This window comes from Pleurodeles waltl, chromosome 2_2 (genome assembly GCF_031143425.1).
Source record: "Pleurodeles waltl isolate 20211129_DDA chromosome 2_2, aPleWal1.hap1.20221129, whole genome shotgun sequence".
NCBI classification, from domain to species: domain Eukaryota; kingdom Metazoa; phylum Chordata; class Amphibia; order Caudata; family Salamandridae; genus Pleurodeles; species Pleurodeles waltl.
Genome location: NC_090439.1, coordinates 976,383,658 through 976,401,604, shown reverse-complemented (window position 1 = coordinate 976,401,604; position 17,947 = coordinate 976,383,658). Strand labels below are relative to the sequence as shown.

The following is a 17,947-nucleotide window of genomic DNA, read 5'->3' as shown; positions in this document are numbered from 1 at the left end:
GACATGGATTACCCTCAGAATGCTTCTGAGGCCGCATGATGCCTTGCCACCTACAGCCCCAACTTCTTAAATAAACCAGGCATTTAAGGAGCCATTCGGTGAAGAAAAAAAGAACAGTTTTCTTTCCCCAGTCTTGCATCTCTGACAATCACCAACAATACGCATTCCTGAATGTTCCTTTGTTTGATGACGTATGCTGCGGGTTTAAAGACATATTGTACCATCACTCACTAGGTGGTCCTTTAAGACCTCTTAGAAGCAGACCCCTGAACTAGCCATTATTCCTGAAACTAACACTGATCACTTGTTGCATACACTGTATTTTGTGGTAGAGTTGCTTTTTAAAGTCTTTACCGATAATGTATTCTTGCATTTTATCAGAAGTCTATGTAATCCACCTTAAAATGTCTGCACTGGGAGCCATGGAATCTAGCATTATGACCACAGTCTTCTGCTCCAGAGCAAAGACAGCAAGTAAGTAAATATCCATGGTATCTATTAATTAAAACCATTAGAATGAAACCATATAACATACACAAAGAGAAAAAAGCATTCCATTACAAGACGTTAGAAACAATGATCTCATTAATGGTGAAAGAGGACTGCCTTCATTGCTGATAAACTGTAATCAATGTATCGATCCTTGCACTGTGGCTTCCTCCTTCTGCGCATTCAGGGATGCGCTTGCGATAGCTGAGACAAGGACGCATGAAAGCAGAATGAAAGTTACCTGGAGATGCTGCTCTTATCTTCGATGCGCTCTGATCGGGAAACCCTAGATCATGGACATCTCAATTTTCCAAATGAAATTCAAGCAGCAGAAACGGTGGGGCCAATTCCTCAGCTTAGAGATCCCCTAGATGTGAAACTATTTTGATCTGTCCATCAGAGATCAGCCAGACCATCCTCTTTTCAGACAAAATCAGCAAAAACATTCTGATGCCAGCAGGATTCGAGTGATGCTTAGACTACTGGATCACAGCATCCGTGTTACATGAGAGAAGGGGGATTTAATCCCATTCTTGACTGAATCTAAACTTCCTCCAAAAACGGAGTACCGTAAAATCCATATATCTTGGCAGATATTTCCTCCTTTGAAACTCCGGCTAGGTATATAATTTCATTAACATCTGTATTCGCGCAAAGCAAGGACTCATACCGCCTGGAGAGGGCTCTGGATGCTATGTCTCCTGTGCTGGCCAGGAAGCTATTTCTCCAATGGAGATATGGCACATTGCCTCTGCGATCTTACACCTGCTCCTGGTCAACACTGCCATCTACCAAGCTATGTCCGACATGTGTGGGAGCAGAGGAAAGCGATCTGCATGTGGTCTTGTTTTGTCCAACTTACAAGGCCGCCAGGAAATATTGGCTCCTACCACTTATTAGAAACCTTGGTTTTAGGGAGTACCTCCCGGTGTACAGAATTTTAAAAACGGATGTTTCAGGTCCAATTGTGTTTGCACTAGCCAAATTCCTTACCAATGTCTGGCATATTCGTACCCGTATTTTAAAGTTGCAGGCTCCTATCTAACTTTAAGTTTTTATTTTAATTGTATGGTCTTTTATCTGATGTGTTTCCTGTTTACTTTCCCTTGATGGTTTTACATGTTCATATGTGTGTTTTTTGTGTACATCTTTTATGGCCAAATTGGCCGAAATAAAGATTTAAAAAAAATATATATATATTTTCAGTCACCCACTGAGTGAATAGATGGCTCAGTGAGGTTCACACTCACTGCTCACATCTGTTTCAGACTGCAGTGTCACAGGACTGAATCCTAAAAGTTTAGACTTATGTCTGGATCCTTATGAGGTTGATAAATTGAATCCCATTACACTGGGTAATAGTAACACTTGTTAGCTGCACGCTACTGGACAGCAAAAACTGCAGTACCAAGCACTATATAAAAAAAGTTATTATATGTATTCATCCGTCCAGCATCACATGAGCCTTCTATATCTACCATATAAAAATATAATTCCCATCAGGAGCAATCTTTATGTTATTTTTTTAAATGTAAGATTGTCTATTCAACTTTCTTTCTTCAGTGTTTTTCAATGGTCAAATTGTTGTCTATTTGCTTCATTTCATGTTGTAGATAGATTTTTAAACAGGACTCATACAAGGCCGTACACATAAAATAATAAAGCACCATGCTGGCCAGTCTTGTGTGATCTTGAATGTGTGGCTTTGAGGAAAGCAGCTCAGAAAATGGCCACTGATTTTGAATACTGTACGTTCCCCCCTGCTTGTTCCTTTTTATCAGGTGCATGTCCACATGACCACTGCCATAGTGAGGGCCACAGCTGACTGGGAGTGTGCTCACTTTCTGTATAGAGGATTCCAGCTAAGAATGTCTGTATTGATTGTATAAAAATTGCCATACTGCCAGTGCTTACTTTGTAAACACACAAGTGCAGGGGCCCAACAATTTTCTTAGGTGCCCGCTGCTAGCACTGCTGTATTTTGGGGTTGCCAAATACATAGCCAGCCTAATGTAGATTCTATCTCATGCCTCTTTCTTCTATCACTTAAACTTCTTGTTTCTTTATCTCACTTTTACAAGTTCTTTTTAGGTCTCGCCTACCAGAGAATACAAGCAGTCTGGTTGCAAAAGACATATTGTGGCCTTACCAAGAACTTACAATGGGCTTCTAGCCAGCCCACTGCTTGTCATTTTTTCGCTTTATTATCACATCTATTTCCTTGCTTCCTACTCAATGGCTTTCCTTGTCCCATGTTGTACATATTGTATTTGTGCCTCAACTGAATCATAGTCTCCTTACCATCCTTTTTATTGGTTGACTTATATTATTCCACTGTTCACATTGGGGAACTATTTTTATTTTTTCGTCTTGGTTAAATACTCTGTGAAACTGCATGTGTTTTCCAACACTCTCCCTTGTGTGCTTATCGTCCTCGAAATATAGTAACCAACTGCTCTGTCACTTGTGTGTTGCTCAGTCTTTCTTGTGCGCTTCTCCCCCTGTGATTTGTGCTGTTCCCTCCCCATTGTTTTACCACCGCATCTCTTCCTCCGAAGCGCCAATGGTCTTTTTTATTATTTATTTTTTTGAGAAGGCACAGGAGCAAATTGATGTTGACTGTTGTGTCTTAAAAAAAGATGCTTTTGCACTACCACAATTGAAATTTCATATTTTTTAATTTACAGATTCATCAAGGACTGATGAAAAAAAGAAAAAAATGGCAACAAGTCCTTACCTAGGTTGGCACATATGTTATGATGCATGTGCACCATTGCATGATGATGCATGCACAGGCACATCATCACATATGTACACATCTATGAAGTGGCTTGTTTTGTGGCCAATGCTGCAAAGCATCTGCAAAAACGTTTTTTTCCAATCCTACACAACCTGACCAAAGGCATAAGCAAAGCCAATAGGCCCCAAAGGTGACACCTACTGTCTTTACCAAAGATTATTTGTCCCTGCTCTCTCCCTTGGTCATTGTGCACCTATTTTTCTCTTCTCCATTCTTTTTCTTTTTTTCTCTTTCCCTCTTGCTCTGGGGCAGTCTGATGATAAAAATAAGTTTTGGTCCCTAATAAAGCATGCTGGTGACCACCAGCTAAAAACACCTGCACAGAATAAGCACTGCACACTTTAGTTTTGTGGATTTGGGAAGTTTACTGCCAGAGGGGTGTTTTTTAAGGCATGGGCAAAGTAGGCAATTGCCCAGGGCCCCATCTTCCAAGTAGCCCCTTGGGAAAATGACCTTTTTGCCCCTGTACGTCATCCCTGTCTATGTCTTCATCCCAATCTCTCCCCCTTTGTTTACCTCTGCATCTTACTTTTGTTTTTCTGTCCTTCATAAGGATTTTTTTACTCTGAATAAGACCTATTCTGCCTGTTTAGTGGGCCCCATTTCAGAACGTTTGAAGTATAATTCAATAACGTGCGGCTGCGTAGTTTTGATTCCACGTGATGCCTTTTAATCCACCACCAGTTCTCCTTTTGCCACGGTCTTTCGTTCTTACTTTGCTTCCTTATTTCCCCCTTTCTCTCTCTCTCTCTGTTGCTCTGGATTATAGTCTGTGGAGGAAAAATAAATGCCGGTCCCCAAAAATGAGTACCAGCGGGCCCCACATGAACCACCAGCTCAAATTCAGCACTGTCTCAGAGGAAACTCTTTGTCCATACATTTCCCTTCTGAACATGTAAATTGCAACGAATCTTCTGGAAAATGAGATAATGCACAGCAGAAAGGACGGAGGCGGTGATGGCGGCCATCGCATGGCACTGGCGCCCAGCTCCAGACGGAGTACAGTGCTTCAGTGCCTTCACCAGTCCGACAGAATGAACGGGTTAGTTGATAATCTGACACGTGACGGAGCAAATACCTCCCTCTCCTTAGTGGCGTAATGCCTTATGTGTGAGCCCCCACAACCCCCTCCCCAGGCAGGCATGTTTCAGAGAGTTTGAGAGTAGGCCGTGGGCTGCCCTCCTAATCCCCGGCGGCTTCTAAATCCCTCACAAAAGCCACAATTTCCTACATGTTCTCTGCACAAAGCACTCTTTAATTGGCGGCCTGGGTAGGTTTCCTTTGTCTGACATCACTGGAATGCGGCCACAGAGGTCACTCTGCGCAATTTCCCCTGCGTCACAGCCCGGGCACGTCCATTGAACCCGTATACTCGAGGACCGCCGCTTCTTAGCAGCAGCAATGGCAAAGTTATTGGTGAGCATTTTTGATAGGTCGAATATTTTCCCAATAGAAATGTTTTGCACAACGTCAGTTTGGATTTCCACGCTCCATGCATGTAGTACAGCAACTGCCCTAATATATGGAAATAAACAAAATATTCGGAATGAAGGTAGGCATTTTATCCATTAGTGATGCAACACGCCATTCCGCAGAAAACAGGGTAATGCAGAACCTACTTTTAATCCAAAAACAGAGGCGTTTGATGAAAAAACAGACCCCATCCAGAAATGTAATTTACAGCTTTTGTCTTACATTTAGTATTGATTCATTCCTGATCCAGGTGGAAACGGGAGCTTAAAATATCACACTTTGCATTTTTGTCCCTTCACAAATTTGTCCAGACAGAGCCCTGTGGAATAAGTGCAGGTAAAATACTGCACATTCCAGATTGCAGATTTCAGAAATGGGTAAAATAGCACTGCTGTGTTATGCCAAATCTTGACTAGCAGAGATCAGGAGGATGTGGCATAAATGGCATGGGGCCATTGCAGGGGCAGCCTCACCGCATCAATTTACTGAGGGATTTGAAATGTGATCTTAAGAAAGCTAGAAGATACACATGCTCGGTTTCCTGGAGCCCTTGGAGTGGTTAACCAGTCGTACCACAAAAAATCCCACTTAGTGCCACACAACCACCAAAATTCTTCCATTAATCTATTATGTCCCCACTTACTGGAGCAGAGCGCTCATTCGCGCCCTTGGATCGAACCATTCTCCCCAGCACCTCAATGCCATCCGTGCTGATGTTGCCGGCTGCGTTGATTGGTTTCTCACCAACCTGCTTGCAGTCTATGATGATTTTCGAGGTAGTCTTGCTGATAACCACATGTATCTGCGTAAAGACAAATACCATCAGTCTGGTAACATGCAGAAAACCTACAAAATGTTTGAGGTAAAATTAACCATACACCACAATACGTATTACAGAGTACGGATCAGGCATTATCATATGGGCAAAGTACAGTAGTAAACAGAAAAAAAACATCTAAATATTTAGTAGCGTGCAGTTGTTTGCTAACAATGAATAGTGAGAGTCAGACAAATAGGTCGGCGTCACTTTGTAAATTAACGAACCCAATTTACTTTCCCATGCAACAAACTGATGCACGCATCATAGTAAGCCACAATTAATTTAATGGCTTTTTTTAAATGAAACTGGATTACATCTTGTCTAGAACTCACAACTCACAGCACATAGATTGCACCAGCTGTGCCTGGATGCATCGTGACTGGCAGACTTTATGCCACAAGGTTGTACCAGTGAAGAAGGTATTAATTTTAGATTAAATGTGTTGCCCCCTGGCAGGTGGGGCTCTGTGCAGCTACTTTGTGCACCCCTAAAATAGCACCAATCCTGACTGTGGGGGATGTCAGAAGGAGCTGGCATAGAAGCTAGTCTGTCTTTCTCTGTGGTGTGGGACTTTTGAGACTTTCTTCCAAATCTGCAAGGCCTGTAAAGCCCTGCAGGAAAGTGCTATGCAAAGAGGCATGGGGCATCTCTGTTATTTATTTGCGTCTGTATAGCACACAGCTCACCTTGAATGGTATCCTGGTGCTGAAGCAGGAGCTAACCCAGGGTCGGAACTAGGGGAAGAGCCAGGTCTTCAGTTTCTTGAGGAATTCCAAAACCTGACGTGGCCGCTCTGACATGCAGGGATAGGTTATTCCAGGCTTTAGGTGCAAGGTAAGAGTAGGCATGATCTCCAGATCTGGTGCTGAGTATACGGGGTGGGTGGTGGGTGAGTGGAGAAGGGGCGCGAGTAGGAGTCCAACTCACCAGAAGTGTCTGATAGGTTTGTATAATTTTATGAGTTACATGGGACCAATGTTTTGTAAGGCTTTGTATGCGTGCGTGCGGAGTTTGAAGAGTACTCATTTCGGGACTGGAAGCCAGTGGAGCTCTTTGAGATGCGGGGTGATGAGAGTAGGGTAGGAAGTTGAGGGTAACGTTTGGATGGTCGGAAGTCTTCTGGCCAGTTGGACTTTGACTCCAGAATACAGTGTGTTGCCGTAGTCCAGCTTGCTGCTGATGAGGGCTTGGGTGACAGTTCTGAGAGTGTTGATGGGGACCATTTGAAGAGCTTCTTGAGCATTGGGAGTGTATGGACACAGGAGATGGAGACTGCGTTCACTTGGCTGGAAATGGTGAGTTGGGCGTCGATTACTGATGCAAGGTTCTTTGCCTGGGGTGTTGGGAGGGTTGTGGGCCTGAGTTCATCATATCACCATCCCTCAGCGAGGTGTCTTTGCTGAAGATCACAATTTCTGACTTGTCTGTTGTGCTTGAGGCAGATGGCTTTCATCTATCTGGTGACTTCAGTCATTCAGGTGGGCGTTTCGTGTCTTGTCGGAAAGGGAAAGTATGACCTAGATGTCATTAGCATAGGATGTGATGTTGGTTCCGTGGGTGCAGATGATGCTGGTGACTGGAGTCATGTAGACTTTGATCAGAGTGTGCCTGAGTAAGGATCCTTATGGAACTCTGCAGATGAGGTTGACGGCATCCACGATGAAGGGGACCATGCTGACTGATTGGGTGCTGCATACCAGGAAGGAGTAAATCTACTAAACAATGTGTCTTTGATGCTGGCTTTGTGCAGTCGTTGGCTAAGGATGAAAGATGGTGTTGAGGGGCTGTGGAAAGATCCAGTAGGATGTCCAGGATTGTCCGGATTGCATCAGTGGCAGCGATGAGAGCAGTGTCTGCACTCTGGTTGGACCTGAATCCGGACGGAGTAGTGTAGAAGAGGAGGCTGTCAGTGAGTTGAGTGGCTAGTCGTTTATCATCCTTTCCATGATATTTGCCGGGTAGCATCATCACATAATATAACCTCATGGTTCTATCTAGCCTCTGACTCAAAATAATGCACATGGAGGCTGAACTTGTTAGATTGTGTGGTATACTTATCCGGGACTCATGTAAGATAACAAATAAGAAGGTAAAGCGAAAAACAAGGACAAAAACTGTATAACAGCATGCGTTCAAGGTACTCTAACAGTAGAAACTCAACGAGAGTTAATACTACTCCATTATTCAAAATATAATCCTATGGCCCCAGTAGCAGTGGGAAGAATCACAACAATTATCCATCCAAAAATAGGTCCTTCATAGGAAAGTTCCTTTCGAGTTAAGTCACTGGAGCACCCAGTGTGGATTCAGCTAAGACGTTTTAAGAGAAGGCCTTTACTGGGGACGTATACCACTCAATTCCACAGAGCCAAGTTCAGGAAAAGCATGCATCATTACTTTTTTGCCAAAACACTGTAAGATTTTAGATCCATTGGGAGGTTTTATTTTAACATCTGGTTCCTGTAGAACCAAGTTCCTCCAGAACCAAGTATATATCTAGGTAAGTCTGCATCTAGGCAGATAGCTGTGCCATACCTTCTCACGAAGGGATTATTTTCAATCAACTCCTTTTGGTTTTTCAGGAATCACTTCAGAGCCAGAAAAAATATTGCAGCTGACTACAAACTGCATTATTTTGTGTATTCCCTCATATATTTTTATTAATTCTATTTCATTAGGGCTATTTTATATAGCGCAAATCTGTGATGCTTTTCAACATTAATCATGTGTGGCAATAAGCAATTTGGGAAACCAGTGTGATTTTTACAAAGGCAACAGTTATCACAAAGCAAAACAACAGGATCAGAGTCACAAAATACTAAATTCTATGATGGGGGAAATGGTTTGATCTTTCCGATGAGGCTGAACTGATATCACGCTACCTCTGGTTAATTTTTATTGTTATTTTTTTGTATTTACGTTCTTTGAAAGAGAGGCAAGGCCCAGTGTTAGAGGGTTGCAATACAAACAAGAGTGAGAGAATATCGATCAAGCTGCATAGAACCTAACCAGTTTGCAGTAATTAGTGGAAGCCTGTCTCCATTTATGAAAACAATCTTTTTCGGATGGAGCTTTATGTTTATAGCAGATATTCAGTATAGGATGGCGGCCAGACAGCATATTAGGCATTGGGGTTCATTATTTGATAATATATTAAGAGAGGGTTGTGTGCTCTTGGTATGTTGCTGTATTTGTAATATAAATGTATGTCAGACACAAAGGTGGAGGTTTTGTCAACTTACTTTATGAAAACTTCCGTAGAAAATCTTTCCTATCTCAGGTCCTTCGAACGTCACAGTTTGAAATTCGTCTTTGTAGTCGTAGTTAAAAAATGTCAGTGTTTTTCCTCCATCTGTAAAGCAAAACTCATGTTACGTTCACTAAATTTCAACAGACTTCAAGCATCAACTAGAAGAACTGGAAAGTTCAACCTTGCTTTGGTAAAGAACAGGCAATAGAAAAGAAGAAGTTAACTGAGGCAGAAAATCTACGATAGTTCAATCATGAGCGAAAGAACAAAAACCTAAATGTAGTGAAATGCTCATCTACATTAACTGATAACTTCTGATAGGAGGCAAAAGGCTTTCTGAGAAAAAGTTTAAAAAAAATCACTAGAGGCAAGTGACACAAATAGACTTGCCTTGTCGCTGCAGCACTTTGAAAGAATATGAAAGAAATGCCCTTTAATAAATGAATACATCATCTTTTGTTTAGCAAAACCTGAAAAACGTTATGTTTTTCTATCACTTATGTATGTGACAGGGTTTCACTTTCATTTGAAAAAAGCTTACTCCAAACCCAAAACAATATAACCCCATATAGAACAGGTGTGCCCTCTGACCAAAATGCAACTGCAAACAAGCAGACCTAATTGTTATGCAATGCAAATAGTCTGTTTTCTTTTCAAGTTCTGTTCACATCCAGAAAGGCACAATATATTCTTCAGGCAGCTACCAATACAATCAGCCTAGTCCAGCAGCCAGTGCTCAGAGTGAGGACTTTTCTTGTCAGTGGGTACACATACTGTGGGGGGGAGTTGAAAGGCCTCATTACTCAAGGTACTGATCCTTCTGCTCGGTGGTGGGCGGGACCCTGCTAGCCAGAATGTTCCTCCTGTTACAGACCGGCTAGCAGTAATTAGCATAGCATTTTACTGGTGGCAAGTCCTGCTAGCAGAAAACCCGTTTTATCCCCCCACGCTTCGTGTAATAACTCTTCACCAGGTGCAAGACAAGTACTGTCCGCCCAGGGGAGAGGCCATATTTGGTATTGAGTGCCATGTTCTGAAAACGAGAAATCTAATCAGGAGTAGCTTAATATGGGGGAAAACATCGCAGCAGAAGCCAGAGGAACGGCAACTTTATTCCATTAAAGAAATTAGCCCCTTTTCCCATACAAAATATTGTTGTGTGACTTTTGAGCAAATATTTATTATTATGTTGCCACTTTTCAGGGGGCACTCAGCAACTGTGCCTGGAAGAAATGTTACTTACGCCTGAGTAATTGGAGTAATTTCAGTAATTACGCACTGCTCTTGTGATGTGAAATGTCAGCGATCAAGTGATTAAGCCAGCTTGAGTAATTTGGGGTGATAATTGTATCGCAGGAGCAAAGGAACAATGAACTAAGAGAGGGAATGAGCAGTTGCTGACTACTGTTGTTTGTGTCCTATTGTATTTAGTGCTATTCTCTTTAATTGTAAAAATGCATCCAATAGCCCATTTTTGATGCAAGGGTTCATTTTGCATTGGGAAATTAGCTCTAAATGCTGCATTATGCTTCTCATGTAATTAAGCAAAATTTGCAAGTTGTTTTGCGGTAATTACGCTAGAGAGAATTATGCCAGCTACACCCACCCCCTAATTACAACAGAAAGATCAAATTTATAGAATCACAGGCTCTGCATAATCCTCCCCTTTCTTGGCTACATTAGTAAGTGCCTAACTTCCAGACACTCTTCGGTTGTTATTTCAACTTTTTATTATCAGTCTGGGAAGGAACTAAACAGCTCCTCTCAACCAGTATTGTATTTTTTTAATCAGTTCAGTTGAGTGAGATGTATTAGACTGTAGTACTTGACAGCCAGATGTATTAGATTCCAGTGCTTGACAGTGCGATATAGTAGATTGCAGTGCTTGACAGTGAGATGTATTAGATTGCAGTGCTTGACGGTGAGATGTATTAGATTGCAGTGCTTGACAGTGAGATGTATTTGATTTGAGTGCTTGATAGCGAGACGTATTTGACTGCAGTGCTTGAAAGTGAGATGTATTAGATTACAGTGCCTAAAAATGAGATGTATTATATTTCAGTGCATAACAATGAGATGTATTGGATTGCAGTGCCTGGCAGTGAGATGTATTAGATTGCAATGATTGACAGTGAAATGTATTAGATTGCATGCTTGACAGTGTGATGTGTTTGATTGCAGTGCTTGATAGCGAGATATATTTGATTGCAGTGCTCGGCAGTGAGATGTATTTGGTTGCAGTGCTTGATAGCGAGGTGTATTTTGATTTGAGAGTGAGATGTTTCAGATTGCAGTGCCTACCAATGAGATGTATTAGACTGCAGTTCTTGACAGTGAGATGTATTAGACTGCAGTGGTTGATAATGAGATATATTAGATTGCAGGGCTTGACAGGGATATATATTAGTTTGCAGTGCTTAACAGTGAGATTAGATTGCAGTGCTTGATAGTGAGATGTACTAGATTGCAGTGCCTAACAATAAAATGTATTAGATTGCAGTGCTTGACAGTGAAATATATTAGTTTACAGTGCTTGGCAGTGAGGTTATATTACAGTGCTTGACAGTAAGATGTATTAGACTGTAGTGCCTAAAATGAGATGTATTAGATTGCAGTGTTTAACAGTGAGATGTATTAGATTGCAGTGACTGAAAGTGAGATTTAGTTGATTGCAGTGCTTGATAGCGAGATGTATTTGATTGCAGTGCTTGGCATTGAGATGTATTAGATTGCAGTGCCTAACAATGAGATGTATTAGATTGCAGTGCCTAACAACGAGATGTATTAGATTGCAGTGATTGACAGTGAGATGTATTAGTTTGCAGTGCTTGACAGTCAGACTCAGGAGGAAGAATACCAGGTGCAGTGCACGCAGTCTGCATAACTTGTTTGCTGTGATTTAGCAGGTCCCTTTTGATGCTCTGGTAGGACCAGAACACACAGTAAAGTGATTAAGAAAACTCCTCAGAGCCTTTCTCTACAGTTGTGACCGTCTGATCAGGCAGGGCATTTGTAACAGAAAAGACACTGCACCATATCCTCTGATACATTTCGTTTTAATGCATTTGATGTGTATTAAGCGTTCTCGGGTAAACGTATTAATATATCTTAACACTTTATAATCTTGCTTTTCTGGATTAAAGTAGAGCTGTTTTGTTTCTGATAGTAAACTCAAGCTTTTGTAATGGGCTACGTAGCCATTTTGCTACTGACAAAAGCGCGGCACACTCGCCTGACCGACTCATCCATCTGCCTGACTACAGTAACCTGTTCTGGCCAAGTCCTCCATCTAGACACCGAGATAGTGACATGAAAGAAGCCGATGCGTGTCCACATCCCGGTGAAGGCATGTGATTGATTTGACAAAGTAAACACGATGACCTCCACGGCTCTGAACAGTGCCCGGGGGGCTGCATGTTTACGCACACAGCGCGTGGTCTGGGCGAGGCGTGTGCCTGCACGCGCACCTGCGAGCGAGCGCACACAGCGCGTGGTCGGAGCGAGGCGTGTGCCTGCACGCGCACCTGCGAGCGAGGCCGGGTGATCCACGTTAAACTCAGCCTGAACCTGGGAAAGGATAGTTTCCATAACCTCTTCACACCTCACGACACAAGACCTCGCAGGGATGGATGCTTGCGGTTGCTCTGAACCCCAGGAGGCACGAATCAATGTTCAAGACACGAATGTAAGTGAGGGTGAGGGATACGCGGGACACGGCTCCATGCATGGGGTGATTCTACAGTCAGAAAAGCAGTTTAATGAGCGCATCTTTGTTAAAATAGAATTTAGGCATTAGGTAAAATAATCCATTTAAATGTAATACAAACATAATTTGTAGATGTTTAGGTGATCTTTGCAAACACAAAGACATCTCTGGCCCTCTAAAAAGATTCAGCATGTGGAGAGCTGTTCTCCTCCGGTGACCTTCCTCAACGTGTTTTATCTTCAAATTCCCGCCGTCCAGCCCTTCATTGGGCTGCCTATGGGTCATATAACCCTGAAGTGTAAAGTGGCAAATGACGTGATAAAATCCCCACCTATAATATTACATTTCAGGGTTTGCTTATCAGGGGAGTCCTCAATAAGGCCCATACCACCCCCCCTGGTCGCCGCACCCCCCGCAGCCCCTGCGTCCGCTACTCAACCAACGAACTCCGCGCACTCAACCCCGGCCCCTCCGCAGAGTGCTTCCTTGCAACCCCGAAGCACACAAAAGGACCCTTCTCCTGCCGCACCTGCAACTTCTCCTGCGACAGAACGGCGAAGCCAACAACAAGAACTTCCAACACCAACCACCTGAACTGCATCCTCATCAACACACGCTCCGCACGAAAACACGCCATCGAACTCTGGGACTTACTCGACACCACTGCCCCTGACGTGGCCTTCCTGACCGAAACCTGGTGGAACGACTCCTCGGCCCCGGACATCGCAATCGCCATACCGGAGGGATACAAAATCACCAGAAGAGATCGAACCAACGGAATCGGCGGCGGAATAGCCATCGCCCACAAATCTACCCTCAAAATCCACACCCACACGGACGACACCCTCAAGACAGCCGAACACCTCCACTTCCAGATCCACACGGACCCCAACACGACCCTCAGAGGAACCCTCATATACCGCCCTCCAGGACCAAGAGCCCCCTTCAGCGACACCATCGCCGACCTCGCGAGCACCCACGCCCTCGCTTCCCCAGACTACATCCTCCTGGGAGATCTAAACTACCATCTGGAAAATAACAACGACGTCAACACTGCATCACTGACCTCCAACCTCCTCAACCTCGGACTCCGTCAACTGGTCAACACTCCCACCCACATCGCCGGACACACTCTTGACCCCCTCTTCACCTCAAGCAACCACATCTCTTTCAGCCACACCTCCGAACTCCACTGGACCGACCATCACTGCGTCCACTTTTCCTATACGAAAATCACCGAACACCACCGCATCCCCCTACCTCCTCACCGCCGCTGGGGAAAAATCACCCAAGACCAACTAACCAGCACCCTCGTCAAAAACCCACCACCCGACTCAACCGACCCGAGCACTGCCGCCATCAACCTCCATCAATGGATCCTCGACTGCGCCAACACCTTAGCCCCACTCAAGAAACCCACCGCCAACCAAGGAAAGAAAAAACCAGCCTGGTTCACAGACGAACTGACCGCCTCCAAAAGCCGCTGCCAGAAGCTCAAGAAGAAGTGGATCTTAGAGCGCACACCCGACAACCTCGCCTCCCTCAAAGACGCCAACCGTGAACACCACCAACAGATCCGAGTCGCCAAGCGCGCCCACTTCACTGAACGCATCAACAACAACGCCCACGACTGCAAAGAACTCTTCGGCATCGTAAAGGAACTCTCAAACCCCAACGCCAACTCCAACGACATCCCGCCCTCCCAGAAACTCTGCAACGACCTCTCCACCTTCTTCCACCAGAAAATCACAACCATCCACGACAGCTTCAACACCACTCCGCCGCCAGACCCCACCCCTGACATCTCCACAGACGCCTGCCGCCTCACCGCCTGGACCCACGTGGACGACACCGAAACAATGACAACCATGAACACCATCCACTCAGGCTCCCCCACGGACCCATGCCCACATCACGTGTTCAACAAAGCCAACGCCATCATCGCCCCCAAACTCCGCAAGATCATCAACCTCTCCTTCGACTCCGCCACCTTCCCAGACAGCTGGAAACACGCAGAAATCCAACCCCTTCTCAAGAAACCCAAGGCTGACCCCAACGACCTCAAAAACTTCCGACCGATCTCTCTCCTCCCTTTTCCAGCAAAAGTCATCGAGAAGATCGTCAACACCCAGCTCGCCCTCTTCCTCGAAGACAACTCCATTCTAGACCCCTCTCAATCCGGTTTCAGACGAAACCACAGCACCGAGACTGCACTCCTCGCCGCCACAGATGACATCAGAACTCAAATGGACAACGGCGAAACCTCGGCCCTCATCCTACTCGACCTATCTGCCGTTTTTGACACAGTCTGCCACCGCACCCTACTGACCCGCCTCCATGAAGCCGGCATCCAAGATAAAGCCCTCAACTGGATCTCATCCTTCCTCTCCGACAGAACCCAGAGAGTACGACTCTCCCCTTTCCGCTCCAAAGCCACCAACCTCATCTGCGGCGTCCCCCAAGGCTCCTCCCTCAGCCCTACGTTGTTCAACGTCTACATGGCCCCCCTCGCTAAACTGGCCCGCCAACATCACCTCAGCATCATCTCCTACGCCGACGACACCCAGCTCGTCCTCTCCCTGACCAAAGACCCACTCACCGCCAAAACCAACCTCCACGAGGGACTAAAAGCCATCGCCGAGTGGATGAACGACAGCCGCCTGAAGCTCAACTCCGACAAGATGGAAGTCCTCATCCTCGGGCGCACCCCTTCGGCCTGGAACGACTCCTGGTGGCCCACCGACTTCGGTCCCCCACCCACCCCAGCCAGCCATGCAAGAAACCTTGGCTTCATCCTGGACTCCGCCCTCACCATGTCCAAACAGGTCAGCGCCGTCTCCTCTTCCTGCTTCAACACCCTTCGAATGCTCCGCAGAATTTTCAAGTGGATCCCAACAGGAACCAGAAAGACGGTGACCCAAGCCCTCGTCAGTAGCAGACTTGACTACGGCAACGCACTCTACACAGGCATCCCAACAAAAGACATCAAACGACTCCAGCGTATCCAAAATGCATCCGCCCGCCTGATCCTCGACATACCCCGCCGATGTCACATCTCCCCTCACCTGAAGGACCTCCACTGGCTCCCCATGGACAAGAGGATCACCTTTAAACTCCTCACCCACGCTCACAAGGCTCTACACAACACCGGACCTACCTACCTCAACTCCAGACTCAACTTTTACGCCCCCACTCGTCAACTCCGCTCTGCCAATCTCGCCCTCGCCATCGTCCCCAGGATCCAGCGCAAGACCTCCGGCGGCAGATCCTTCTCCTTCCTCGCCGCCAAGACCTGGAACTCTCTCCCCACCTCACTACGCCAGACCCAGGACCTCCTCACCTTCAGGAGACTCCTCAAGACTGGCTTTTCGACCGCTAACAGCTCACCCCCCCCAGCGCCTCGAAACCCTGACGGGTACATAGTGCGCTTTATAAACGTAATGATTGATTGATTGATTAAGAGCTATGTGCACGCCCCTCTGTGACCTGCTTGACCCAGTTTGGCCACAAAGGGCCCAAGGTCCAAACCCCAACAGCTAAAATCAGCACTAGTCTACCAACTGCAATTGGTGATCCCCCTTCCCCAAACCTACATCTTTACTGCATCCAGGGATTATGGAGAGTAAGACTGTGAAAAGTTGCACTATTCTGGACACCTCCGTGTAAGTGTGGTGCTGTCTGTCGGGTTTAAATACCTATTTGCCTTTGTTCAATCATTGCATCTCTTATACTACAAAATACACCAACAAACGTTCCACGCCACATTACGCTATACTACAACATAACAAACCCTACAACAGGAACACCATCACACAAAATTAAATTTTACTGGTCCCCATCACCCCATATTACGCTGCATATACCATTGTGCACTACATTATTAACCACCATACGACCACAGAGTGGTCCACCTTACACTTTGCCACAGACACCCATCACAACGTTAACAGACCATAGATAACAGAACCCAAACACAACACTTTTCTGGCACATGACACACCATCACCCCCACAGCAAAACACACAAAAGCACAGAATCTCAGTGGCCAAGAGCTACAAACTGTGTTATACAGTATTTTAATGTAAGGACTCCAGGCGCTGTATGGCAAGATAAGTAATCAGAACAATTGTTAGATATCTGATTAACATAAGAGCAGTATTTTCAGACATTCTAAAGGCAGAGTAGTTGGTGTACAGTTGCAGTTCTACGGGGAGGTTGAGCAAAAGCTTCAGCACAAAATGAGAAACTGTGACCCCCGATGCAAGCTATCTGGAATCTAGTTCGGGAAGCAAGCTTTCAGTGGGTTCCAGAGCTTTAGTAGAATCATATATCAACAAGAGTTTGGAAATTAAATCTGGAGGTTCGCTACAGCTTGAAAGACGAATAATGCAGAAAGGTTTGAAGATAATGCACTATAGAGTAGCAGACGGTGTAAAACACTGCCAAACTGGAATGGAAGAACCAAAGCGAGGGGTGCTACACCGTTTACTGCTTGGCATGAAGGGATTGGAAATGCTGGAGAAGGGAAGATTTTATACTGAAAAAGATCAAATTCCTGTCTCAAGAAAATGATAGTAGAAATAGCCATATGTCTACTTTCCAAAGAGTGGATGCAGGACCTTCAGCAGAAATAGAGGCCAAATAGGGATTTTATTATGGACTTTTCAAATCAATAAGTAATAACTGGACTAACTAGTTCGAAACACATATGTCTGAAATGCTATCTGTGAGACCTATAACTAATTCTAAGGTGGGACTCACAATGTGGACAGAGGTGTTTATGAATTGCTGTAAGATATGTGGATGGCATAGGGATCATTCAGATCATCCACAGGCATGTTTAAGTCAACAAGGATGAATGGTGAGGGCTAAGAGATAACAAAAGCCGTGCTAGCACCACAGACGTCAGTGCGGAAGGCAGGAGAGTTAGGAGCAGAGCTGAGAAGCATAAATGTCAAAGCGTGTTTTGCATTAGGATGTATTTTAATGCTTTCAAGGGTTTAGAGAAGTGAGTATGGAGAAGTCCAGTCTTTTTAAGATAACAGTAGCCACACCTTCTCCACGTTTATGTCTGTTTTGCTCCATATGCACAAAGTGACAAGTGGGGGGCGTGCAGCTTCTGTAAAGAATAGTTCCATACCTGGTTTTATCCATGATTCCGCAGTAAAGAAGAAATCTAAGGAGAGTTCCTAGACAATGTGAAAAGGTCAGTACAGTGTTTGGAAAAGTATCTATCATTATTGAGGCCCAATTTGAGGTGGTTACCTGTAGCAACATCACACCACCTCTCTGTTCCACAGCATGAAACTCCATACCACACCAGGATACACCAGGTCAATCTGCGCCACACAACACCACCACATAGCTCTACTTACCAGTATATGCCAGCAGAAAGATGGGTCAGCAAGC

At 44.9% G+C, this 17,947-nt stretch overlaps 1 protein-coding gene across 3 annotated transcripts in view; it reads right to left on the bottom strand.

Moving 5' to 3' along the window:
* COL14A1 (collagen type XIV alpha 1 chain) overlaps positions 1–17,947 on the bottom strand; it is a 443,381-nt gene that overhangs the window by 78,010 nt on the left and 347,424 nt on the right. For all 3 annotated transcript variants that reach the window (XM_069220679.1, XM_069220680.1, XM_069220681.1), the window contains 2 exons: positions 8,825–8,934; positions 5,406–5,564 (listed from right to left, as the gene is read on the bottom strand). In XM_069220679.1, the coding sequence (XP_069076780.1) occupies positions 5,406–5,564; positions 8,825–8,934 (269 nt within the window). The remainder of the gene's footprint in view (positions 1–5,405; positions 5,565–8,824; positions 8,935–17,947) is intronic.